This window comes from Labrus bergylta, chromosome 21 (assembly GCF_963930695.1).
Source record: "Labrus bergylta chromosome 21, fLabBer1.1, whole genome shotgun sequence".
Taxonomy (NCBI): domain Eukaryota; kingdom Metazoa; phylum Chordata; class Actinopteri; order Labriformes; family Labridae; genus Labrus; species Labrus bergylta.
Genome location: NC_089215.1, coordinates 10,773,590 through 10,800,608, shown reverse-complemented (window position 1 = coordinate 10,800,608; position 27,019 = coordinate 10,773,590). Strand labels below are relative to the sequence as shown.

The following is a 27,019-nucleotide window of genomic DNA, read 5'->3' as shown; positions in this document are numbered from 1 at the left end:
GTGAAGTGTCTTGATAGCAGCGGTATAAGGCAATGATATGATATGTAAAGTCATGAATAAGTAACATTCCCATTTTACAACTGTTGTTCATAACAAGTGTTTTAATTGGACAAAGGGCCTTTTAAGAGTATAACAGCACTTGGACTTTTCACTTTATGAATCACTTCGCCTCAAGGTGTTCTGAATGATGTTATGTAATGTTACAGCAGGCCGTGTTTGTCCAGGTTAATAAGCTGTTACCAAACGGTCACACAGGCAGCAAAGAAACTTTCAACAGGCGTGTGTTTCACTGTTGGAAACAATGTACATTTGATATTACTGGTAGTAGACAAAGGGCCAAAAGAAAAAGTGTGTTCCTTGGCTGCTGACCAGTGCCTGTCCAGTTGCAGAACCAGTCATGTCTGTGGACAAAGATAAATCAGTAAATATTGCTTATTGTTGTGGACTTCTGTGACTGCGCAACAACTGTACTGATATATAGCACTCCCTCTCATTCATATTCCATTAAATATGTGAACATGTCTTTAATTCCATTAACTTGAGTTTGTACTTATCACATATGTTAAATGATTGGTATTAAAGCTCCCGTGATGTAATTGTGATTGTGTGCGATTTCTGCGCCCCCTGAGGACAAGGCAGTGTGTCGAACAGTCTCTTTGCTGATTCTATCTTGAGCGTTTGTAAATAGTGTTTTGTGATGAAAATCTCACCCTGCTTTCTGTGAACAGTCAAATGTATCCCTCGCTGTGGACTATGTGGAGAGAGAAAAAAAGGCAGTTTCTTCAGCGTGGTGTTAATCACATCTTCTGACACCTTACCGTCGGCAGAGGCTTCAGGCATTAGAAATAACTGTGGAGAAATAATCTATCTTTATGCTGATGGTCTGGTTTGCTTGTGTAGCTCACAAGGAGGAATCAATATATGTTTCAGTCATGTTTCATAACCAGCTGTAAGCTCCTCACAGAAGCTTTAAAGGAAACGCTATTCTGAAGCCTCCGCTCTCCTCCAGCGGCAGACTTCCAACCCCTCTCCACTCACATTTGCATGAAGGAGTTATGAATTGAATGCACCATAATTAAATACCATTTAGCGCAAGCAGTTCCCTTTTTCTTTTCTTTTTTTAATTATCCTTTGCTTGAGCTGCAATTGCCTGTGTCCTGCATTGTTGTGTTAGCCCTTAGCAGGCTAATGTTAGCTCACTTTGGTTAACTCATAGCTTCACATTGCACATAAATTGACACAGAATGACCGTGATCTAAAGATACTTACGTGATATCCAAATAAGCAGTGAGTAGGCTATGCTATTCTTCTTTTCTCTAGTCCTTTACTAAAACCCTCCCGTCCATGTAAACATGATGTAAACACGGCTCCGACAACAGTACAGGTGGCGGGACTCGGGCATGTCACACATTGCAGTCATGACTCTTCCTTTAAGGTTGATACTCAAGTATGAATGTATACATTTAAAATGATGAATTGCACTGTACATTACAAGTTATACAATGATTTATTATAGTTTAGTTTAAGCACATTAAAGACGCCCAGTTTGTCCTTGTTTTTCCAGCACATTATTGTCGCTGTTTCAAACTGGCAGAAATGTTTCTGTCACTTTTGCTCTTAAAGCTCCTGGGATGATCCTAAAGGTCACGGTCGATGAAAATAACTGCTCTGACTTTAAGGTTGCAGAAATCAATCATTTGAGTTTTGAGGCTTTCCATTTGCACCCATGGGTGTGAACGTTATCTGGATGTAATAAACAAGCAAACAAAATTCAGCATGCTCTTTATAATGAAACATTGTTCGGTTCAGACGCATGTAGGATGTATTCAATCAGCATTGTATTGACACATTGTACAGACATAATTATGAAACTAAAAAAAACGTGCACAATGTGAGCCGAGATGTCATTCATTGGGCCTGACAGTATGTCGCATAGCAGCGTCTGCCTGCAGGGTGAAGAAATGCGACCATCTATTTGGTGAAGGCAGTCAGATTGATCACAATGGGAGCAATCTCTTTTCCCCCCAGACGCTTGTTTGGGTTGTGTGTAAGCTGTTCCAGCCGTCTCTATCAGAGCACACTCCGCTAAACCTCTCACACTCTGCTTGCAGGAGCAAACATAGCACATTGGATGCACAGGCCAGTCACTTTAAGTTGTGCCCTCTTTTTTTTATTTTGAGCAAACACACACCTTATTACATTGTGCCTGCATGAGAGTAGTTATAGAGGACCTTAATCCGTCTTTTAAAGCTGATACTGTAGCTGAGCCAGAGGGTTTGGCCTGGAGACAGTTCATCTCAGGACAAAGCTCTTTTTTTTTTTTTAAGGCTGTATTTGGGCTTTACTCGTGTTTGATTGTGCGTGTCTGTGTGTGCATTTGTGATTGTGTATGCATCGGTCCTTTCGGAGACCATTAGCGTTTGCAATGATTTGAACTCAATCATGCTGAATGTTGTGCATAGGATTAAGGTTGTCGAGGCAGATGTTGGCAGCATTCAAAATATTGGACAAAAAAAGGCTGCTCTATTTACAGAATGTAATTTTTAAAAAGTAAAAAAGCATCCTCTCTCAGTAGTGGGTGGGCCTACATGTAGAACAAGAAAAAGAGCAACAGCGCAGCTACTGGAAGACAGAAAGTTAACCCGACTCGACCCCTTTGATGAGCCCCTGATATGAATGCAGATCAGCGGAAACACCTGGAGCGCTGTGGCGATGTGGCTTTTGCTCTGTGTTATGCATCACAGAGCACCATGATCCTCCAGATGCATAAAAAGCACTGCCAGATTTGTTCTATGTAGGGCAAGACAAGAAGCGGGGAAATGGGCGTAACTAATATCATTGATGTTTGTGCATAATCCTGCACACATGATAGTAGTATTTACTTGCAGCTCTTCGGGGCATAAACAGTGGCAGTGCTTTCCACCCATTTCTGACGTACATAAAGACCGCTGGTGGCCTATCGTCAGCTTCTATTGTTCATACAGCTGACTGAAAATGTGACATTCATCTGGCACAGTTAGTAACTACTAACACAGAAGTTGAAGAGGCTGTATTAGTGAAGGTTATAATTACTGTGGGGATTGATTTTTGCTTGCTGTAAAGTGTGTGTGTGTTTATGTATACATTATCATCAAAATATGACGCTTGGAGAGGTCAAGTTGGCTTCATTGCTTATTTCAATTTCATTGTGCATTGCATTCAGTTATTTAAAATACTGTGAGGAGTATCTCTGTCATTTTCCCATTAATAGTGATGCCTCTATGTGACCTACAAAAGCAAACCAGACAGTCAGCCCCGACATGACTATTTCTTTATGGATATTTCAAACGTCTGTCATGGCTGCCACCAGGTCCAATTCTGACAGAGCACTTTGCATTTGTTTAGATGTTTACCTGTGAAGTTTCACAGGGATTAACATGTTACACACACATTTGTACACAGCGGAGCGAGCTCTTCACGGTCTACTTTAAAGTTGTAATATGTAGAATTTGTAATAAATTATTTAAATGAATACAAAATGGACTAAACCTATGTTATATAGGTTTTTTTTTAACTTACATTACCTCTTATATTTCCAACAGTTATCAAAGCCAGAGAAATCCTTCATATTAGAGTTGTAACGCCCCGTGTCTTTTGTGACGGCTGCCATGACAGAGCCGCCATAAGGGACACATCATTGTATCGTTGCCATGGTAACATTGGATGTAATGTCATCCGATTTCACTGCTGCAAAAGGAAGCGGGAACTTCTACTGAATGCTTGTTTGTTTGTTTTTATCGGGGGGGGGGGGGGGGGGGGGTAGCAGAGAGAATCATTCCCATGATTCCCCGCTATAGTCTCGTCGTCATCTTTTGTTATTGTTTTGATTGAGAGCGGTGGAATTATTTACATGATGTGTGTTTAAATGAGGCCGCAACACAACACATTCATAACAACAAGTGAAAAGACAAATTAAAAACCTCTCCATGAGTAAGGCATGAAACATGCTTTCATGAAAAAAAAATGAACGAAACTGCTCGCTGATGTTTTTGTTTGACACTTTTAAAGTATCTGATCCCAGGTCTTTTTTTAACAGTGATGCTGTTTAATTCACTGAGCACTTGTTTAACTATTTGAAGTGGTTTAATGTGTTGATTTAGTACGGTAGATACCTTGAAAAGGAAAAGTTCTCTCTTTGAGTAATGTTCAAAAAGCGGAGGCCTGCTCTTTATGTCCAAAAAAAAGAAGGAATTTGGCTCTATAAATAAAAACTATTTAAATAGTTGATTGATTGTTGTTTTTTTTTTTTACTATATTGAGATATCAATACTGATAAAAGCCTTGTTAATAAAATGATAGAGATCACAACCACAACCTTCAAACCTTCCCTCATTGATTGTTCTGTTGGTCTTTGAAATGTCAGCTCTTTAATCTGATGTACAGCAGCGGCACAAATCCAAAATACATTCTCTGTCATTTTCAGACAAAACTAAACGGAGTGAGGCAGCTCTGCATATCAGCGGGGAGATTATAATGAAGTTATTGCATATTGCATACAAATGAAAGGTAAAATAGTCAATGAGGTGAGATGCAGGAGGTTGATGCTTTTGCCTCTGAGTAGACAAGTAATGACAGTGTTTGCAGAAATTTAATTCTTTGTGTTGGCTGTTATAGTCATGTGTACACATTCCCCACAGTCTCTCATCACATAATCACACAATAATCATGTCTAAATGGCAATGTCTCCTCCTTTAAGTCTAAATAGTAGTGTAGCGTGAAAACATCACTCTCGCCCTATGATATAAAAGCATTCAGTGATGCTTGTTTACAAAGACATGGAGCACATTTTAGTGCAAGTCTTTATGCGTTCATTTAAAAAGAAAGGCAGGTTAATTCAGTTGAAGTGCAGTATTAAAAAAGGAACAGTTTCTTTCCTGAAATAATTCAGCATACAGAAAGGTTTTCACTGCTTTTCATAGACATCATTTGCCCTTTACATATATATATTTTTAAAGGATGTTAAGCAAATGCGTGTCACATGTTCACTCTGAACTGAAATCCATTCAAGTTTTAAATGCACTCACGTCATGTTTCCACTATTTTACATGGAAATGATCTGCAATACAGGATCACTGTCTCAAAGACCTAAGACCCCTTTTTTCCTACGCTTCTACATGTCCAGACAAGACTGTGATGTTACATACATCTTCACTTACCCGACACCAGAAGGAGGTGAATTATTCAGGTCACTCTCTCTCTCTCTCTCTCTCTCTCTCTCTCTCCCTCTCCCGCAGCAGTGATGTAATCTGCAGCATTGAGAATTCTTCACACCTTAAAGTTAAGTTCAAACCGGGCCGCCAGCAAATCAAAATTAAATCCAGGTTTCCCTCTCTCTCCACCGCCATCTTTCTGTATTACTGTTCGATAATCACGTTATATTCTCTCCAGGTATAGAGTTCAGACACCTCTGCTAAATTTGTAATGTGCTGCATCATGACAGAGGCTGCCAACTGTCGGTGTTGGGGCTGTCTGGCACCTGCAGTTGCTTGGAACAGAGGAAGAAGTGTAATGAATAATACAAGTCACACAAAGGTCTCAGGTCATCAAGGGAGATGATGTTTTGATGACTCTGATAAAACTCTTCAATGTTTCAATGTGTTTTTAAATAGTCAGCTAAAATATTACAGTAGTTATTTCCTGGATAAGAAAAGTAACTTTACAAATAGACAGCATGTAACATCTTTCTTACAAACCTGAAGCAAACAGCCAGCAGGGGGCGACCCTGGAGGCAAAAAGAAGTCACTTTTTTATAAATTAATTAAGAAAATTGCCCTTCTTTTCAGTTGATTTAGTACATTAAACATGATCCAAATGGGTAAATGGTAAAGAGTTTTGAGTTTCAACGTTCACTTTTAAATGTGTCGTGTTTAGAGTCATTTCTAATTCGTAGACTGTCGGTCCCTGGTGGTCATTGAGGGTACTGCAGTTAGGCCTTGACATTCTCCAACCATACAACTTGATTTTGGAAAAAATAAATTCATTGAAAATGATGTTCAATTTGTTTTTTTGTGTTGATGGATGGTATGGACTGTTATATGCATTATAATATATATTTTCATAGTATAAAAATATAAAAGGATTAATCTATTTCACAGTGTTGATTACAGATTTGTGTGCGCTTCACACTATTTTCATTTTTCAAACTGTTCTGTTAGATTCTTAAGTTTGGTATTGGCTGCTTTAGGTAATAGAATCTGTAATTGAGAAAGTTACTACCAGGGCATCTGTATACCAGGACAGAGTACAAAAATATTGATTCCCGCTGTGTCCACATCTATATCAATATTTCTATATGTATTTTCTCTGTGAATTTTCAGTGAAAAAGTTGTCCAAAAACGATTGCGAATTCTTCCTGCCCGTCGTCCACCATGTATGTTTACTCTAAATTTCACAAGATTTCTGGTTTTGAGATTCAGGACTGTTGTTGTTGGTGAATGGAACCTGTTGGTGCGTGGTGATCTGTTTTGGTCCTATTGTTGCCCTCCAAACACTAAAGGAATGAAAAGGTTTTAATCTATCAGTAGTTGTAGTCATGTGTGGGGTCTCTCACATGTTCAAAACCTGGTAGTGTTGGTGAGGCATAATGCGCTGTTTGTAACGGCTCCTATATTGTGTGAAACCAAAGAGAGTTTATATCCTTTAAACATGAGGTTGTGAGTCTAGTGCTCGTTTTCTGGCCATTTTTCTCTGCATCCAATCCTGTTGAAAGCAGAAAAGGTTGGATAGATTCATCATAATTCAGTTTGAGGTCATGCTCCCTGATGACATAACTTCATAGAGATTTTTTCAACCACCATTTCTTGTATTCTTGTCTCTTTAGTGTATCCATTAAGCTTGTCAGATTTATGTAAAGTAACAACCCCCGAAGGTCCAATGCATTGCAAACTCAAAACAGAAACATTTCTTTTCTCCTTAAACAAATTAAGGGCGATCCCGGGTTAAACTCCTCAGTCAAACAACTTTTAAGAAAGACGTCAGTAAGAGTTTGTATTTTTACTCCTAACCTCCAGATATTAGTCACGGCCCTGTGGCATGACTCATATACAGTATAACACTGTAAACACAGACGTAAAGCATATTAAAAGCGCAGCTGGCTGCAAACAAAGGTGATAGACACTTCTCTTCATAGCTTTCACTCTATGGAATATAAGCTGTTGATTCTTTTCGCTGCAGCACCTCCAAACAGAACATGCTAATTGATGGTGTTTTGCAAGTCTTGTGCAAACACGTCGCCAGATGATCGTCATAAACAGAGCTGATGGATGATCACGTTATCTCCCACCGTTGTTGCCTTGTTTGACTTCCTCTGTGATCTAATTTAAAGATAAGCCATGTATGCTGTAACATATTTTCGCTTAGGGACGCAGCATGGTGCAAATGTACGCGCTAGGTGCACACGCTTACACACCTAAACACTTGACAAGTCAATGTCAATTCCAGTGACAACCTAAGTGACAGACATAATCAAATGAAATATCTTAACATTTTGAATGTCTTCAAAATTATGTTTACAATGCATGAGTGACCAGAGACTCCCATTAAACACTACCCACATGACCTGCTTCATTATTATCATTGTATTGTCATTATTACTTAGGTCAATATATATATACATATATACTGTACATTCTATATATTTTTTTTATTATATTATTATACTAGTCTATATTATATAAAATTTCATTATATTACACTATATTGTTCATATTGCACTATATTATATTATATTATACTACATTATATTATATAACTGCACTCTGCATCACTGTGTTACAACACTGCCTCTCTTCTCTGCTGTTTACATCACTTGCTGCTATTTATTTATCATACCAAGTCACTTTAATCATCACTTGTCACTTTATCTTGTCATTATCTGTTCATTCCCTTCAAATACTGTCTCAATTCTCAATTCCCCCCAGTTAACTTCAACATTCATTTTTGTACTGTATATACCCCCTGTTTTTATTTTTTATTTTTATTTTTATTTATCTTATCTATTCTGTTTAATGTGTATTTGAGCTTTCTTGTCTGTGCTGCTGTAACGCCCGAATTTCCCCTCTGGGGATCAATAAAGTACTACCCTATCCTATTAATATTACTTACATCTAACAAACAAGATCAGCATTCCCCCATTCATCTTACAAGGCACCAACCATGTGCATAGTGTTAAAGACATGATGTCCAACTACTCTACAATATACTGAATGACATGCAGCAAAGCCATGTGGTTTAAGTGGGTGAGGAAGCAGGTGTTGTGTTTGCAGACACACTCATACAGCAACTTGACCCAGCATCCTCTTACTCTGTTTCAATTTTTGTTTTTGTTTTTGGGACTTTCAGAATAAAAAAAAAAACACATCATTTTTTAATACATTTTCCATGTTAAGGATTGTATAATAGGTTATAATCATTTTAAAGACAGACGTTCAGTCAGTAGTTATATTCAAATAGTGAACTTTTTTCACATTGTGACAGGGGCCTGCTGCAGCACCCTCAGCACCCACCCCTTCGCGCCCTTGAGATACGACAAAACAGAAATAACGGCTTTGGATCAAAACAGCGAAATAATTTATTTTTTTAATTTCCAAACTAAGAATTACATACAGAAGGAAGACTCAATACGATTGAGTGAAAAATGCAGATTTCAAGTGTTATAGAAATGTAAATGTAAATCTCATAAATATTTACCCTATATGGACTGCGGGTGACATTCACTTTTATTTCGAGAAAAACTTAATGCATTATTCTCTCCAAAAAACAGAACACAATCACCAAGTCTGCCAGCACTCCTTTTCCATTGTGTGCGAATGCATCCAGAGAGAAAACGTCAAAAAGAAATCTCTGAAGATGAAAAAGAGGAATATTTCCCCCTCAAGCAGCCTCTTTCACCCCACTCACTCTCTCTCTCTCTCTCTCTCTCTCTCTCTCTCTCTCCCCTTTACTGTGTCCATCTCCCCCTGCTCCCCCCACTTTTCTCCCCCCTCTGTTATCTCCTCTCCTTTGAAACAGCACCTGTTACAGACTCACAGCTTGGGGAGCTCCGTCATGATGTAGTGTGCACTCCTGCGTGATACAGTGCCGGCTCCCAGTCTCACATTCAGCTCTGCAGACAAGCTGGGTCGTCCTCATCCTCCTAGAGCTTAATGACTTCTTGGAGGGTTGTAGATAGGGAACACCAGAGCAGAACAGTGTGTGCCGTATCGCTCTTTGTGTCATGAGCCCATTGAAATATCTTATTTTGCTAGTTAGCTGGGATGACACTTGATATTGCGATGGCTTATGTGTGTTTGTCTTGATGAATGAGATGGCTCCTGCAGCAGCCTTGTTTACTGTCTTTGCTGCTGAAAATGTAATGATCCCTGCAGCGAAATGGGGACATTGCAGCACCAATTATAAAAAAAAATACAGTATACTGTAAACACTATTTACCAGGGAGGCAAAGTGTACTCAGAATAAGCTCCAAAAAGTAGTGAGACCTTATTAAAGAAATGAGGACGGCATAACCTTAACTTTATTTACGGCATGTGTTTAGCACAACAGTAAAGTGCCTCATTAGTTTGAGCGCTAATCATGCTCTAATTAACTATTTGCATTTGCAATGTATAAGACTGTAGTTAGTTTTTACCGACTAACATGTTTCTTTCAGTGTTGAAGTGCTGCATATCATATATCATGCTTATTTTATATATCCACAGCAATAGAATAACTACATTAATGATTTGATGTGTCATCATAATTTAATCTCCCTTAAAGGATGCCAACCATTCATAATAACAATCTGAATGCAAATGTAATGTAAAGGAATTTAGACTCAATTAAAAAATATATTGTGGATAAAGTAACGCCATAAGGACAATAAGATGCCAGTTTTATTTGGTCAGCATAATAATGTTTAACTCAGCAAGGGATGCCAATCAATAATGAGAATAATAGTATTCTATTTTACAGCACCTTTAATACAGAGGAGAGAAAAAAAATGATGCCATGGTAAACATGAGAGTAAATAAAAACAAGACCATATCCTATGGTTGAAAACCCAATCACTCTCAAACTAAAGTCATAATGTCATTGTTGAGATTCATCTACCGAGGAACCCTCCACCATTGTGACATCATGATTTGCATGCATTATGTTCAAATGTACATATACTGTAGTCTCTTCAATAGAAAGTGAAGTTCCTCACTGAGAGCCAGCCCTCCAGCCTTACCTCTATTTGGCCCTTTTCTCTGCGTCCCACTAAAGTTTGAGCACAGTCACATCCTGGCAGCTGCCTATCACGCTTGTATGTAAACAGCCCACACTTTGTAACAGACATCCATCAAACTCGCTCGAGGTATATATCATGTCCGCCCATGCTGCACTGCTGCAAAGAGTGAGAGAAAAATGTATGGCGTGTGCGATGACATGGTCTTTCAGGAGGAATTTTGGCCTTGTGTATGACTTTTTTTTCACTTTAGAAACATCCAGGTGGCTCGCAGCAGCATCTTAACGTATTCTTCCCTCATACCCCATCAATAACAATGAGGGGAAGTGTCAGCCAGTGATTAGGCTTTGATATTGAGAGTGAAGCAAGAATGGCTGTGTGCTCATCAATGCAAGCGTGTATGTGTGTGTAGGATATGTCTGTGTGTGTGTGTGTGTGTGTTTCCTATTATGGAATAAATTAGACCACTATTCTTCTTTCTCAAAATAAATGGATTCCAGTTAGTCTGACGGACCTTCCCAGTGGTGAAAATTACTCTGTGTTGGAAGATGAGTGTGGCTGAAATCAATCGAGCGGCCTCCCGATCTGTATTTATACACTTGATAATACAAATGTGTATACAAAAGACTGCAGCAGGTGCTATAGCTCAAATTAAAACATCCCAGCAATCACTGACCCACCATGGTGAATGGGTTTTCATGAATTTATTTCAATATTTCACAATTAACATAATACCATATTGCATCTGCGTCTCCCATGCATATGCAAATCTTGATTTTATGATGCATGACTTGCAGGTCAAGTAATGGAAAGAAGGGTAACGCCCAATTCAGTAATACTTAACAACATCAACCGCACCAGTTGGTGTGTAAAATGAAATGTGGCAGGGAGTCAAAAGACTTGGTGCAGAGCAATAAATGTGTCTTTAGAGAAGAACCCCTGCTGCCAAATAATGATCGCCTTCGAGAGCGAGACTGAAGGAACTCATTTCCAAGAAGTCAGGTAATTAAGGCAAATCGGATTCAGTCCAACACTGTATGTGTTTCTAATCATTTGAAGATACTTTTGTTAACCTCTTCGTGCTTCATCAGATCAAGCGCCAAGTTTTTGTAGTGTGCGATGTCTCCTCCTCATGAGTTTTGAGTGTTTTTAAGATGTGTGTTTATTCCAGAATCTAAAGTTCCTTATTTTGTTCTGGCACCAAGATAGCATGTTAAATCTGGAGATAGTAATGAGCTGCAAGACAGAGCTCAAGTCATTAGTACGAAGCAAATGTAAATTGAGACAGGATGAAATCTTTTATTGGCACTAGTGCCTTAAGAAAACATTCAACTTTAGAGAAATTGTGTAATTGTGCCTATTGTCAAGAATTAGATGATAAGAATGAGACAAGCCTTGCGTCTCTTAAGTAAACCTAAATCTGGAGGCATGACCTGTTAAGCTTATTTTAGGATTAGAAAAGGTAACAAAACCATACAGAAACAGATATGTAAAAACATCATGTCTGATTATATTCTGTCTGGGCACACTTTTCAATCCCTGTTTTCTATCTTCATGATAAGCAAACAATCTTAGGCTTTGTTTTTGATCATATCAATTGCCAATTTTTTGTAGGGCAGTGTCACTTCATCATAAGTTGGATAGTATTTTGAACATTTGAATGTTTTTATGCTAAAAAAAAAAGTTCTTCATTTAGTTTTGGTAAATGAAGCTAGCTTGTTAAAACTGATGAAGTTCAGGGTTAGCCTGCGTTAAAACGAGACAGGATGTTAAAAAGCTTGTTATGCTGGTATCAGGCCAGTGGTCCTTTAAGAAAAAGTTAATCAACAGAGAAATGTGAGAGAAGATATACTACAGTATTTGCTTTCTTGCGAGGTGTTAGCTAAAAATGAATGAGTCCACTTTTACGTATGTAGTAGCTACTGTCAGGAGCGGTTTAGCATAGCCTAGCATTAAGACAGGAAAGAGCGGGAGACCGCTAGCCTGGCTAAGGAGCAAAAACCTGCAAATAAACTTTTGTCTTTTTAACACATGGTGAAAACATTGTGGGAAAAATTCCTTATTTTCTATATTCTGTAAAATTATCTTTTTAATACTGTTAATGACCACTAGATATTGTGCCACAAAAACAGGAGTCTGATGGTGATGAGTTCAGCAAGTGCTCAACCCTCTGGGAGCAGTTCTGCACTTCCAATCAGCGCCCTCCCCTCTGCCTCATCAGTAACAGCTCATATGCTGTTATTTTATTGGACATGTGGAAGCAAATATGTTCCTGCATCAGAGGGTAAATGAAAAGCTTGCTTGACATGCTCACATCCCTGTCCCTTCCCCTCCTCCTGTAACCTCTTTTCCCTCCCCTTAGGCTTAAACTATCCCCCATTTTTCTTAGCAGTAATTAGCAGGCAGGATGGTGATTAGCTGTGAGGCAGCACTCCCCACCCCTCTGTCATCCTCCAGACTCAGAGGTGTGTTTTCTCTGTGGCTGGAACATGTGTTAAAAGCAGATGGGTAGTCACATACAGCTCTGGAGCCATGCGGAAAAACATGCTCCGAGTCTAAAGCTGATGCTTGTACTAACACTAGCTGCTGCAGGGTGTAAACACACACTCGAAAAAGCTGTCATATGTGCCCAAATCCAAATATGAAAACACAAACATCTGGGTTCCTTTTCAGAAATTTCACTCTTTTTGTTCTCCTATTTCCCCCCATTTGCGACCCACACCCAAACACATACTCAAAAGCGTGTCATTATCTCACATTGTTTGTCATCCATTCAGGCATTCGGTGGCACGTTCGCACAAACACTTTTACAAAGCATTGTTTGCATCTCATTGAAGGATGGCTGAGCTTGTTTCACAGTGCTACAAAGATGCTAGAAGGAAGAGAGGGGGGGGGGAGAGATAGAGACGTAGACAAACAGAAAGCAAGCCCAGACATAAACAGATAGCCAGACAGACTTTCTGCCTTTGGGTTTGTGATTCAGAATACTAACAAGGCATCTAAGCTCACACCCAGGGAGAGAAGGTGTGATGTAGGCCAGAGCCAAGAAATGGGAGGGGAGGGATGATTTACCCTTGAAATCTGAGTGGTTGTCTCGAGTTCCTCCCAGAAATTACAGAACATGATTGGCTGTTTGACTCAGTTAAGCATGCTGACAATAAAGGCACAGTTCTAGCTTTTTTTTTTGGTACCAAACAAAGGAACACAAGGAAACACGAATGTTGGTCAAACCTAAAGTCAAACAATTACAATCACTGTGGGATAAGTAAGCTCTTTCTGTGATTATCTCTTAGCTTGAACCTCGGCCACTGTGGCCCTTTTATTTCTCCTATACACTAGCACTTTTAATTTGGTAATTAATCTTTTATCTTTCCATTTGTCATCTGGGCTGCTGCTTTACGCATCATATAGCATATTCCTTTGCATATTCCATTCCTCTGTCTGATTTAATGGTCTATATCTCTGTACTGATTAGGGCTAACTTTTTAAAAGGAGACTCTGCATTACTTACTGTACACTTTCCAATCACTTAAATCATGTTGGCTTTTGCCTTTTTCTCCCCCCCTCCCCTCCCCCCCCCTCCCCCCGTCAGTGCTGAGATTCATACTGTGTGCTTTATGACCACGACAATCCCGCTAAAGCTTTTGAGGACAGAAAAAGTTATTATATTAGATCATGGGGATCTAATAGCTGCAAAAGTGAGCCTCCCCTGAAAGAACATAAAAACCAGCTGTGCCTGGAGTTTCAAAACACCTTTTAAGATTTCAAACTTCTCTCTCAATCAACCCTTTTCATTTAACATCTAAAACATTTGTATCTTTAATTTTAAACATCTTCTCAGTTCATTGGCGTTATATGAAGGTATCATCTGCATACAAAGTAACATCAGCTGAATGTGTGAACTTGCTTTAACCCCAAAATATTTGTTTATAGGTTCAGTCCACAGTAAATTGTAACTGTGTGCTGAACTGCAGAACATTATAGCACAACTATTTCACATGTATACTCTATTTGTGTGTGAAAGAGTTGGAAAGAGAGTTTATGGAAGTTTTTTTATTTTTTATTTCTTTAGCCTGATTAGGAAGTAGAAGTCTGTTGTGGGAGAAAAAATGACAATAAATAATCAGGTTCTTTATCCCCTCCTTTGGTTGCCTTGGTAGCCTTTTGTGTGCATTCCTTTGGGAATAATAAGTTTGAAATTTGAGAGTTAATCGGTTTTTTTTTACACATCCAATGAGCACTTGAGCAGTAATGACAGGTGTAATTGGGGAGTTTTCAACAGCCACCTAATGTTAAATAACGGGTTACAACAATCACGCCCTGCAGCTTGACAGGCTGCTGACCACACTTAACAGCAGGGAGATCTTAAAAGCTTTCCAACTCACCTTCTGTAACACCTGTCATTAAATGTTTCAATGTAAAAAGAAAAAAAGGTTAACTGCACTTGTTTTACATTAAAAATGGATCAAATGGCCATCTTTAATAATAGTATGTGAAAGGGAAAACTACCAATCTCCCTCTTTAAGATTTGTGTCATCTTTTAGCTCATTGTTTTGATTTTTCGCCCACAAATGTTGTCTTGGCTCTCTCTCCTCTGACTTAAGTAGCAACAGGAAGCCATTTTCAGCAAAGAAAATACACCTACAAGTCTAAAGAAGTGACTAGCAGTCAAACAAAGTGAAGCATTTAGGCACCAAAGGATTCAGTAAGGTTTAGGAAAATATTTTGGATTAAGCTAAATTACGAACAATAACATAATGGAATTAGGTTAAATAGCTAACACTACCAGCAGTCAACCATTTTTAAAAAATTCCACATGATCAGACTCCAGTATTCTTAATTAAAGTCCCTTGATTATTTAGCCAATTGATGCCTCTTGACTTCGAACCCAAGCAAGCATTTGTGCTTTTACATAGATCATCAACTTGTTAACCATTAACTGTACGTCTGTTTAACTGTGTCCATGTTGTAAGTTAAACTGTGAGTTTTTCTCTCAATCAATCTTTATTTGTATATCCCCAATTCATAACAAATGTTACCTCAAAACACTTTACAAAAAGCAGGTAAAGAGCTTACTCATTGTTATATTATCCATGATGAGCACTAAGCAACGTAAGCAAAGTTACAGTAGCAGGAAAAAATGTCCTTTTAAGAGGCAGAAACCTCGAGTAAAACCAGACTCATTATGAACAGTCATCTGTTGATCTGTGCTGTGTTGTTTTGTTAATTGTCCTTTGAGGAGTGCTTTAATTGTAACTTTGTTTTATTTTTTTTTGTTATTACCTGCCTCAGGACTAAATTCAGCTAATGTGCTATTTCTGTCTTATTTACATTGACGCGTCGTGCCAGTATGTTGATTAATGTGCACTGTCCTAATTCAATAAATTCAATAAACAAACATCTTCTTCCATGGACCAAGATGGAGTAATTAATCACTTGGGAGTTATAATGTGCCAGAACAAAATGACACCTAAAGTAAACGTGCACAGTTAAGCAATACCATTAGCTCAGGGTTTGTAAAGTAAAGGACTGTTCAATGTATCCTGTTCATTTTCACCAATTGTGAAGTTCCAGACCAATTACAGAGGAAGCAAGTGAGCTAAGAAACTGCACATATTGGGCGTAAAATTACTGAACAAATGGAGCCGAAGCTTGAGAAAATAAAAACAAAGAAAGATGACAGTCTTTCACAGCTTTCACTCGTGTCTTGGCCTTAACCAACAACTTGTGATCTCCACTGCTGCTCAGTTTGTTTGAAACAGCTCCAAGTTGTTGCCAGTGTTGTTGTTGTTTTTTTTTCCTGCAAGCTATCGGGTCAAACCAGGCTGAGTAAGACTGAATGGTCCACAGCTACCCATCACTCATTCTATTCATTATACAACAAGTGGGCTGGACGACACTGGTGGAAATGTGGGGGACACATATATTGATGGATAATGGTGCTTGTGTAAATCTCCGTAGTTTCCCTACAGTATGTCATGGGCCGATGGAATAGGGGAAACATAGACAATGCTGACATATCGCTCACTCATGTGCAAGTTTATGTTGAAACAGACACATCAAAGCAAATCCCCCAATTGTCTCCCTTAAGCCGTGAGAGAGCAGAGGGGCGGATCATCCCACTGAATGTGCTCACAGTATGGCCACTGTTGAAGATGGAAATAAAAAGTGCCTAAGTCCTCTTTGAGACAACAACAAAAAAACTACTGAGGATTGTGCCAAATGAGGGATGAGGAACAACTCCAAAAACTTTTATTTGTGTCCTGAATTTATGTGCAACTTTAAAAGTTTACCTAAAATAAACCTCTTAACTCTGAAAATACATTTTTTATTTTGTTTTTAGCTGAAAAGCCAGCACTTTACTTGTATTATAATGTATAACAATTATAAGTTTTTGGCATTTTAAATGGTCTGAAGTGTTGCGAGTGACATGGCCAAACTTCATACTTCTGTGGTTATGTTTATGACAGTTGCTGGGGGATCTGGGGGCGTCAGGGATCTTCATTTGATCATGAAGGCAAATAACTAAACCGTGCCAGGACGTTGTTTATACGAGCGTTCCAACTGTGGCAGCTTCCCTCCTCACTGTAGATCTGGCGTCGCCTGCATCGCGCCAAGTACTCTCAGTCCCAGTTCGGCATTTTCTTCCACAGGGACCTGGCATTCCTGTCAGTCATGTGCTATCAGTGAGGCTGCAGGCACTGCTTAGGAATGCCCAAACTATCTGCCTTTCTTCTCACACCACCCCTCTCTACACTTTCTGTGTATCTCCGTCTTCCACCTCAGTCCTATGAGTGCCATTCATTCTTCTTTTTACATTTCGTGCCCTTAACTTTCTTTATCTGAAGACTGCTCAGATGGTACTTCATGCTGTACGATCTTCTGGCATGGTTTGTCTTTCTTCTAATCTCAAAATATCCTTCTTTTTCTCTCTCTTTCTCTCTCAGGTGTAAAGAGGGCTACCATGGACTCCGCTGTGACCAGTTTGTACCCAAGACGGATGCTATCCTGTCAGACCCAAGTACGTTTAATTTTCTCTTTTTTATATCCTACAGTGCTAGTGTATTGATCTAAGACATAAAAAACTAATTCAAACCAAATGCATTACATGCCCTCCAGCATATCTCTAACTGTACAATATCAATCTGCACGATAAATATAAATCAAGTGTCTTACATTAACACTAGCGGCACAGGACTGAGCTGTCCTCCGGGCCCTTAGACCGCATAAGAAAACTATCTTCAAAGCATCAACCTCAGTAAATCCATTGGTTTGAGTCCAACTGGAGGGAACGTTTGCTTCCCATGTTTATATCCCTTCATCCCTGCTCTGTTCTCTGCGGTGATTTTACTCTTAAGGTTAAAAAATAAATAAAAACACAGGAAATTGAGGATATTTATGAAATGGACGGTTCAGAGTGAGCAGGTTGTAAAAGTCCAAAGAAAAACCAGCGTTTTGTGTCTTCCTGAAGGTTTTTTTCTCTTTAACAACCCACTCACTGTACGTTACGGCTACCTACCGAGGAAATCATTCATTTAGATTCCCTCAGCTCAACAATAATCCCACAGAGAGTCACTGTTGAAAATGCACTTTCATAAAACGTGTCAACATAGCAATTCAAATTCCACTAAAAACATTTTTTATTTTTTTTTTCCCATGAAGTCAGACGAAGTGAACAGGAGCTTGACTCAGGATCACCTGATCAGGTTTTGTGTCCGTTCTTGTCAAAGTGGGTTGACACTTTTCTTTTCCATGAAACACTCTCTAAACACTGCCACAGCCCAGTGTTTGTTGTGTTTATGTGCATTCACAAGTTATGTTCATATCTCTGTTATACAACTTCTTGTTTCTTAAACATCTTCTTTGACCTCTTTTCCCTGTCCTCCTTTCTTCATTGCCTGCTGTTAAAGTTATTTCGACTTCTTTCTGCATGTTGATACGACTGATATCATCCTCCAAATGATTTAATCAAACTTGTGCCCAAGTCTGATTATCATAGCAGCAGTCTGTTACAACAAAAATAAAAAACGACCAGTAGAACGCTGTAATTGACCAATCAGACTGAATAATTAACACTGGGCTGTTAAAAATTAAGATACTATAAGTGAGGAAAATCTTTCGGGATTTAGTGTTAATATATTCGCTGCAGTATTAATTTTTTTTTCGTTGCATCTCTTTTTTCGGCTTATTTCAATATTACGTAATTTCTCTTCCAAACAGGTAGTCATAAATTTTGGAATAGTGTCATAATGTGAAAATCGTCTTTTCAATCTTAATTTGGCCATTATTAGAGCCATAAAAAACATGATTTCATGACTACACATATCATGAGACGATGCCTCTTTATTAGCCTCTGTAGACAAAGTGCTACCATACAGACATTAGAATTAAACTCTGTGCATAAAAGCTCCACTATCTTTTATTATGGTCTTTAATCTTGATTCACTTTTATCTCACTGAAGGGAAAGGGAAATATGCCGTTTCCTGTTGTCATGACAAACAATTTCCTCCACAGTCTTTGAATCCTCTCAACAGAATGTGCAGCGTAGTTACAGAGATAAAAATCTCTGTACAAGGTCCGAGGTACAAGGTGTGAAATCGGAGGCCTCCGGCCTTCTTTCCGCTTTACAAAGTCACACTGTTTAATGGAGTGACTTGCCTCCTCTGCACCAAATGTCAGAAAGAAAACAGAGCCCTGATTGCCTCCTGTTTGATTTCCACTGTAAGCCCATTAATGGGGTCACAAGCCAGTGTCAAGAGACATGTTTCAGTTTTCACAGTAGGATTTATTTGAGTTATTAAAAGCAGGAATCAGTTTGTGTTCAGATCAGGACATTGTCATGTCAAAGAATAAATAATTACAGTTATGTCTACTTTAGTAATGTGTTTATTTATTAAATATGAATAAGGCAATACGCTGCTGAGATTCCAAACATTTTAAATGATTGATGTAAGATGTTGTGAATAAATTTCTCACTTCAATGTTTGTCATTATTTGGGAATTTGGATATTTTTCTGTAGTGTATGAGCTTACCAAAATGAATTTCACCTTAATCATTCTTGGAAAGAGATCATCTCACAACATAACAGAATGGATTGAAGCAGGAAATTAAAATGGATGGATTTCGTCAGTGGATTAAACATGCAATATACCCTTTGTGACTACAAAACTGTGTTTTAGGGGACACGCGTCTTTTACAGTCGCTTAAGGTAAGCCTATAAAACAGTTTAATCAGGATGTGGGTAAACACGATACTGAAGAGTAGGAGTCTCCAGGAAAACAACATTAACTCCTGACTTACTAAGCTTTGTTTGTAGTGCTGCTGCTTTAGCTCAAGGCTACTCAACACACTTCAAACAAAGCTATAGGAGCAAACAATGAGCCAAAGTTAGCACAAAAATACTATAAAACTTAAAAATCTACTACAGCTTATTTTTTTAAGAATTTTCAACATTTAAGAGCTATAACCAGAGCTGAGTTCAGAGTCCAAAAACAGTTGATAGAAAGGGATATAAATTCATAAAATAATAAAGAAATACAATTCACCACATGTCACTTTTATACCTCAATGTCCTCTTGAACACTATATTCTGAGAAATTAGCATTAATTCCACATAAAAATGGTGAATGAGCAACACCTCGAGTCACATATGTGCAGTGTTGGGCCAATACTGAAAAGTAGTTACTAGTCACTTCCATGAAAGCTAGTTACTAACAGAGTTACTGCTTGAGTCTCCTCCTTGGTCTACCGAGCTAACGTGAGCTTCACCTGGGTCTGTGGTGTCTGCAGCACGGGCAGTCTTTAGTAGAAGCATGTTTTTTGCTACAGTAACACCATAACCATCCCCCTCTGCTTTAAACACTACAAACACACATATATACAGCGTGCTTTTCCAAAAAATATAATATGATCTGAAGATCATGATGGGCCCCATTCAGAAGTGTTTTATCTTGAAACAAATGTACTGACAGCTGTGATACAAAACTGCATGCAAATAGTCTTGGGTTGCAGAGCCACGCATGCACCTGTTACCACAGTTAACTGTTTGGCCACAATCGCTCCCCCACCGTAAGGGATGAGAGGGCCCTGGAAGATTTTCCAGAGGACTGAAGCCTATTTTGATCTCTGTTGATACAGACTAATCTAAAATTTACCCAGATTACCAAGGGTTTGGAGGATTATCCTCCTTTCAGAGGCAAATCATGTAATAACATACACACAAACATGCACATACTGGCAACAACAATGACAAGCTGCAGTGGAATGCATGCAGAGTTTGACTCTACATTTTCTTTCATTGATGTGTCGGCTTTATATTCAATTCAAACCCTGGCGTTAAAAAAAGTTTCATCTGTGCACACTTTATTTTTCATTTTCCTTTTTTTTTCTAAAATCAATCTCCAAGCAACTCTACTCTCACCAATCATCCATCGCTCTCTGATTCTTTGTCTCGTTATTGACCAGCAATGAAGCAGCCTCTCAAAAGAGCAGTGCAGACTACGACTCAGTCACACACATCTTTACACAGGTAGAAAATAGAAGCAGAGTTGTGTCGCCCGCTTCTCAAAAGCGCAGGGACAAAAGGGAAAAAGGCCCCCTGCCAGGTACTCCAGCTGCACCGCTGTGAGCCCCTCTTTAGAATTGAGGGGAGAAGAAGGTGCTGCCATCTTACATATCGGTGCACAGTGGGGAAGTGGCGCGGCCTTTAATTGGAGGCATGGGAGAGTAGGAAGGCTGCAGTTTAGATTATACCTAGTAAGAAACCCAATTTATTTTCAGGGTAAAGCCACCCTTTTCTCTTAGCGACCATTTTACTCTGATGTCACTCTCAGGGTGGGAAGCTGAAATGCTGGTATAATGATGAAATACTCTAATCAAGGTTGTAAGTTGCATAAATGCAGGGTATTTGATGATGGCTGTCATATCCCTGCTTCCAAATTTATTTTTAACAAAAAACAATAAAAAGTGAATGTCTGGAGGGACGTTGGGTTTCGTATCAAAGTAAAACAACATATTGGATTACCCATGAGCTAAATGCTGATTACGATAACACTGGCTACAAAGTGCATAAATGCTAACAGTAGCTGATGTCTGACTGTTGCCAAGGGGTGATTTAATACAGTCCCATTTCAAATCTTGCCAAATCACTCTCTTTTTCAGTTGTTCATTAATTTAGTGAAATTACAAAAACATTTCAAATAGCCTACCCTTCATTTACATCACAAACTGGGTCAAAGGAATAAGAACTTCACACTCTCTGATTCACAAAAGGATTGTGCAGCTTTTGCACCTGCTAAACGTGTGCAAATGAGACGAAAAGACACCATCTGATTCAGCTACACTAAACACAGTGTCCAGTGTCCCTGTGTCCAGTGATTTGGGGAAGAATTTGCTCCTTTCTATGCAAATCTGCCTCATTGCAAAAAGCATCTGATTAACACACTGGTGCTGATAGCCACACGCAGCTAGAGTGGGAAAAAAATGACAGTTTGTTGAGACTTGGTGGTAACTGCGCCCAGTATTTATAAGGGATGTTACACGCAAACTTCACCATGATCAGGAAATCTATTCCTCTGACTTAAATTAAATTATCTCTAATTAAAGTCTGTAAATATAACTCATTCATTATTTACAATTATGAATATAACCAGGGGTTAAATCAGTCCGGGGCTGTCAGCTGCTGGACAATTCATTGACTTGTCTGGATGGTCTGGAGCAGACATCAAGTTCATCATCTATTTGTGGACAGAACTGAGCTCCGTCAGCATGAGAGCACATCTCCGTGCTGAGTAAAGGTGCAGATGGCTTATCCACTTGTGTTGCATCTGAATAAACATGCAGATGCAACACAAGAGCAAACGGCACTGAGCAGGACAACATTTGGGGTGTTTGCGTCCGAGCATCAATAGGACATTAATGTGAATCAGACCTTGAGACAGAGCAGATAGCAGGAGCAAATGATGCCCAATCCTTGTAGCTATTAGTCACTGCATCTATTTTTAGTGACTCAGGGCCTGAGTGTGAAGTAAGAAAAAGATGGCCGCAGTTTGAATTTGCTCAATAGTGTTCTGTTGAGCTTGTTCAGTCTGTGAGATGATGTTTGTTGGAAGATTGAAGGATTGAAGGTGAGTAGGCTTTTTGTATTAGCCCACCGCATTACAAAGAGGAAGGCGGCAAGCCTATAATTTAAACTATTAATCTCCTGTAGATATTAGGTGTTGAGTAAGTGGCTACACTAGATATATGGTTCAATATTGCACACGCACACACAAACCCAGACGCACTGACTCCCTAGTTCCATGCTCACCCAAGTGGAGGAGGGGATTAAGGATTTGATTAACTCCCGCCATTGTTTCTCCCACTCGCCAGATTTCTGCCTCTTAATCGGGCCAAGAGCATCTGACATGATGCACAGGTATTCTCCCAGCCTCCTCAAGGCCCTGTAAAGCGAATCCCCAGGATGCCCCGACTTGCCAGCGTGAGGGATTGGCAGCCAGCTCATATTATGATTGGTGAATGTCTCCAGACATGCCAATTCCAGAGGAAAGGATGTGCATCAGTGTTGTAATGACATCATCTGTAGAGGCTGTGACAGTCGAGGCGATTTAGAGTGGGAAAGTGTTGGCTGTTGCCATGGGCGATCAAAGGAGATGCCTTGAATGGGTGATACTGATCAAGCAACATCAGCAAGATACTGAATTCACTTTATTGGCTTTGGCAAGTGTTTCTGCCACTGTGCGAGAAAGACCTTGGCAAAAAAAAGTGTAGTCCATATCTGAATCATCCAGTCATACCTTTAAATTGGAAAATTGTATATTTGCAGCATTGAATAGAGTTGCTGTTAAACCCAAATCCACAAATGCTTACTTACTATATTGTGAACATAATGAATAGCATCTAAAAAGTATAAGAAGTCAGTCTCAATCCTTAACCTAACATTCATACCCCTGTGTTTGGCTGTTACCAACTTGTGTTCTTCCTGAGCCAAGTATTGCTCAGTGGAAGTCTATTTTTGTAGTTTTGGTGGCTGGAGTTTAATTTTGGTAATTGATGATCTATTCATTTAAAAGGCAGCTAAGGTACTTAGCTACTGTACATAAATATACAGCACTGGCTAACACCACAATCCCAACATTTAGCATTGCTTTTTTAACTTTCAGAAGAAACTCTGGGTCTGAGTTAAGGTTGCAAGAGCTGATTGTTAACTTTGATATATATAATTTTTTGTTGGGCTTCTGAACACCTATTGTACACGAGTCATTGTTATGCAGAGGCAGGTAGATTTCAATCAACCTGTGATAGGCCATGCCAAACAATGTGTGATTTTTGTAGACGCTTTTTGTCGACGCTTAACAAGACTCTCGACATAGTCTTCAGTATTTCAAGCCAAATTTCCAGAAGCTTTGTTAGTTTTTAACATTTCTTTGACTTGCTTTGAAATTATTAAATGAGTAATCAATGCAGCATTTGGGAAATAATCCAAAAGGCTGCCTTGAAATAAATCAGGAAATGAAGAACTGCACTCTCTTCCATTGAAATACAACATGAATGAATGTGAAAATTGATTTATCAATTTAGATATTTCAGACCCGCTTCCCTCTCTAGTTATCTGCAACAATGGCAGCGATAATGGCCTGGCAGTCAGAGCGTCAGTAGAACACACTTGGATTAGAACATGAATTCAGAATTTCACCTTTAATGGTCCAAATGCACTCTGAACTCTGACCCAAATGTCACATGTAAGCTAGCTGTTTCAAATTTGACCATTCACCTTTTTTAGGGAATGACCTACTTCCTCCAGTCACACTGCTTTGTATACTGAGAACACCTTGTGTACTGATTTTCATAATCCATTTAACCAAAATGATGTTTGTCTTTTCCATATCTGAATCTCACTCCAGTCCTCTGGGGTGTTGTTATTTTTCCTCAAACTCATGAAGCCAGCACAATGACACATTTTCCCATGGCACCATCAAAATGCATGCGTGAAAAGATAGAACAGATGTTTTTTTTTTGCTTCTTCTGTTGGCAGTGATTTTTTTGAGAGTGCCTACCACATAATCTGTCAGGAGCTTGGCAAGCAGCATTCTATTTAAAACTCAGACCACCTCTGTCAGAAAAGCAATTACTAGTGAGGGTTTCATTTTAATGTAAATGAGATTACATTACAGTGACATGAAAAAGGGCCACTGTCTGGTCTGAAGGAACACGAGTGCTCCCTTTTTATCTGTTTTCCGAGGACTGGGATTGAGGGGGGGGTGGACTTAACTGCATGAAGAAAGACTAGAGATTGTGAGAGAGAGAGAGAGAGAGAGAGAGAGTCAAAATGTGTGTGTGTGTGTGTGTTCATACAGACAAGAGTACTGTATGTCTATGGGTGAGCATGCCTGCATCTTAAAGGGACCAGCTTGTGAATATTGCAAAGCCATGCTTGGAGACGGAGGAGAACAATTACCACAACGCCTCGGGCTGGAATCAATACAAAAGGCCTATGCAAGGCAACGTCAGTGACATAAAGCTATATGATATGTCATTCTCAACTTAATTTTTTTTCGATCCGTCCTCTAATCCTCTCTGCCTCCCCTTATCTTTGTTGTTCTCTTTCTTCATTGCAAGCCATAGGAGGCAGTGTGAATTCAGACTGGAACAGGCATAGTGAGCATCCAGGGCTGACTGGCTCATTACCTGGTGCACAAAAAGGGGGGGGGGGGGCATGTCAGAGGAAGCCGTCAAACCAACTTTACGGTCTACTTGCTGCATGTGTGTCTCCCTGAGGTGAATTCTGAGAAAGATAGAGGCACATCATGTTGTAACTGTTTTATCTCTGTCTCTCTTTTCCTCTCTCCCTGTCTGTTTACTCCCCCCCCCACCTGCCTTTGAACACGACAGCGGATGAACTTGGGATCGAGTTCATGGGTAAGAGAACTTTTTCATTTACTTTGTCAAGTGCGCAATTTTTTGTATTATTTTTTTCCAAATGGCGCACCTCTGTGCAAAGCTTCATACAAAAACACAATCACAAGCACAACAACAAGGCCACTCACCTTGGCAAAAAAATTAATGCGGGGCCAGTCGCCATGGAAACACTGTGGTGTTGAATAAGGCGTATTCCATCTGAGTGGAGAGCAGTGCTGTCACAGAGGAGTGATGTAATGAGGGAAGAGCAATGACACAGCTGCAGTACATTTCTTGAATGAATGTTTGGTGAGTTTAGCTCAGAGTGTGGACATTTTTTTAATCTGGATTTTCACATTATTCACCTAAAAGTCTGTACAGACACTATAAATATATCCATAGCAGACATTGCTAAACCTCAGAAATAATAAATAAATACCATTTGATTAAACAACCCCAGTCAATAAGTGACACACAAAAAAATATATAATATTTTTTTATTTTAGAAACAGAACAATCCTCTGTGAAGCTGGACCTACAGTAACATAGTACAAATATATATTCCATCAATATAGACCAGCATTTTTGTGAGTATCAATCTAAGTGCAAATTGTAAACTCTAAAATTGTATTTAAAAAAATCTAAATGTAAATATTTTGTGCCTCACCTGCAACACCTTTACGGCCCATCAGGGGGCAAAACCCCACACTTTTGGAATCATTACTGAAGATAGTCACACAGCGGCTAATTTTCAAACTCGGGTGCTGTTATAATATCAAACTTCTGTCTTTAATGATGCAAGTTGTTATTGTCATCTCGACTTATTAGCAACAGTAAAGACAAAGGACATTAAAAATCCAGAGGGACATCGTAATACATTTCAAGTTAAAACAACATATTTGAAAACCGTTCTTGAACATTAAATATGATCAGATGTCCCAGTGTATTTTCTCCCAAATGTCTTTTTTTTGTTGCACATTTATTAAGAGCCAGTGAATTGAAAATAAATGTTAGGTACCTCCATTTATTTGACTAACATCCTGGAACACAGCAGTTTGACATTATCGCAGCATTTTGGCTTCCCACTCTGAGTGTGATGTCAAAGGAAAATGACCACAGAGTGAATATGGTGAATGGAATAGAAGCCTTTAAACGTTGACCAGTTTGGATTTCTACTTATTGGTGTTGGGGCTGTTTAAGCTTCCAGGTGGTTAAAAACATCTTAAAAAAACAAATTACCCAATCCTCTTTCTTCATTTATAACACAATGTTCTTTTTTTCCAGAGGGAGTATACAGTTTTACCCCACACACACACACACACACACGCACACACACACACACACACACACACACACACACACACACACACACACACACACACACACACACACACAGCCTCTACCTACCACCCTCGTGATGTTTTCCATCTTCTCTTTGCCATCTTCTCAGGCTCCCTTTTGTGCATACATTAAAAAAAACTAACATTGCCTGCTGTGAAGTTTTCCATTAACATCATACTTCATACACTGCTGTCATGTCACACACTTGCTGCGGGGAAATACGAGGCAGGGAGGGAGGAGGAGGAGGAGGCGCTTTGAAAGGGGAAGCGCCTGCCCTGCTGTACACAACATTCCTCACTTCAGTGATTTTAATCCGAGGACTAAATTAGTTGAGAATGGTGCTGCAGGTGGGCAGATGCATTAGAGAAAATGAGAACAGGAGGCATGGATTGATAGCTGGACGGAAGACAGACACAGTTTTTGGGGCTCTGATGTAAGTGCACGCTCATTGTGCTTTTTCATTGTGTTCCATTAAGACTTTTTCTTCTGCTTTAGCCATGAGTCTTCTGATAGTTGTTATATAAGTCTAATGTTTGAC

At 39.2% G+C, this 27,019-nt stretch overlaps 1 protein-coding gene across 1 annotated transcript in view; it reads left to right on the top strand.

The window, feature by feature from the left end:
* nrg3b (neuregulin 3b) overlaps positions 1 to 27,019 on the top strand; it is a 218,047-nt gene that overhangs the window by 165,901 nt on the left and 25,127 nt on the right. Inside the window, exons 3-4 of the mRNA XM_020642761.3 lie at positions 17,191 to 17,264; positions 25,135 to 25,161. Coding sequence (XP_020498417.1) covers positions 17,191 to 17,264; positions 25,135 to 25,161 — 101 coding nt within the window. The remainder of the gene's footprint in view (positions 1 to 17,190; positions 17,265 to 25,134; positions 25,162 to 27,019) is intronic.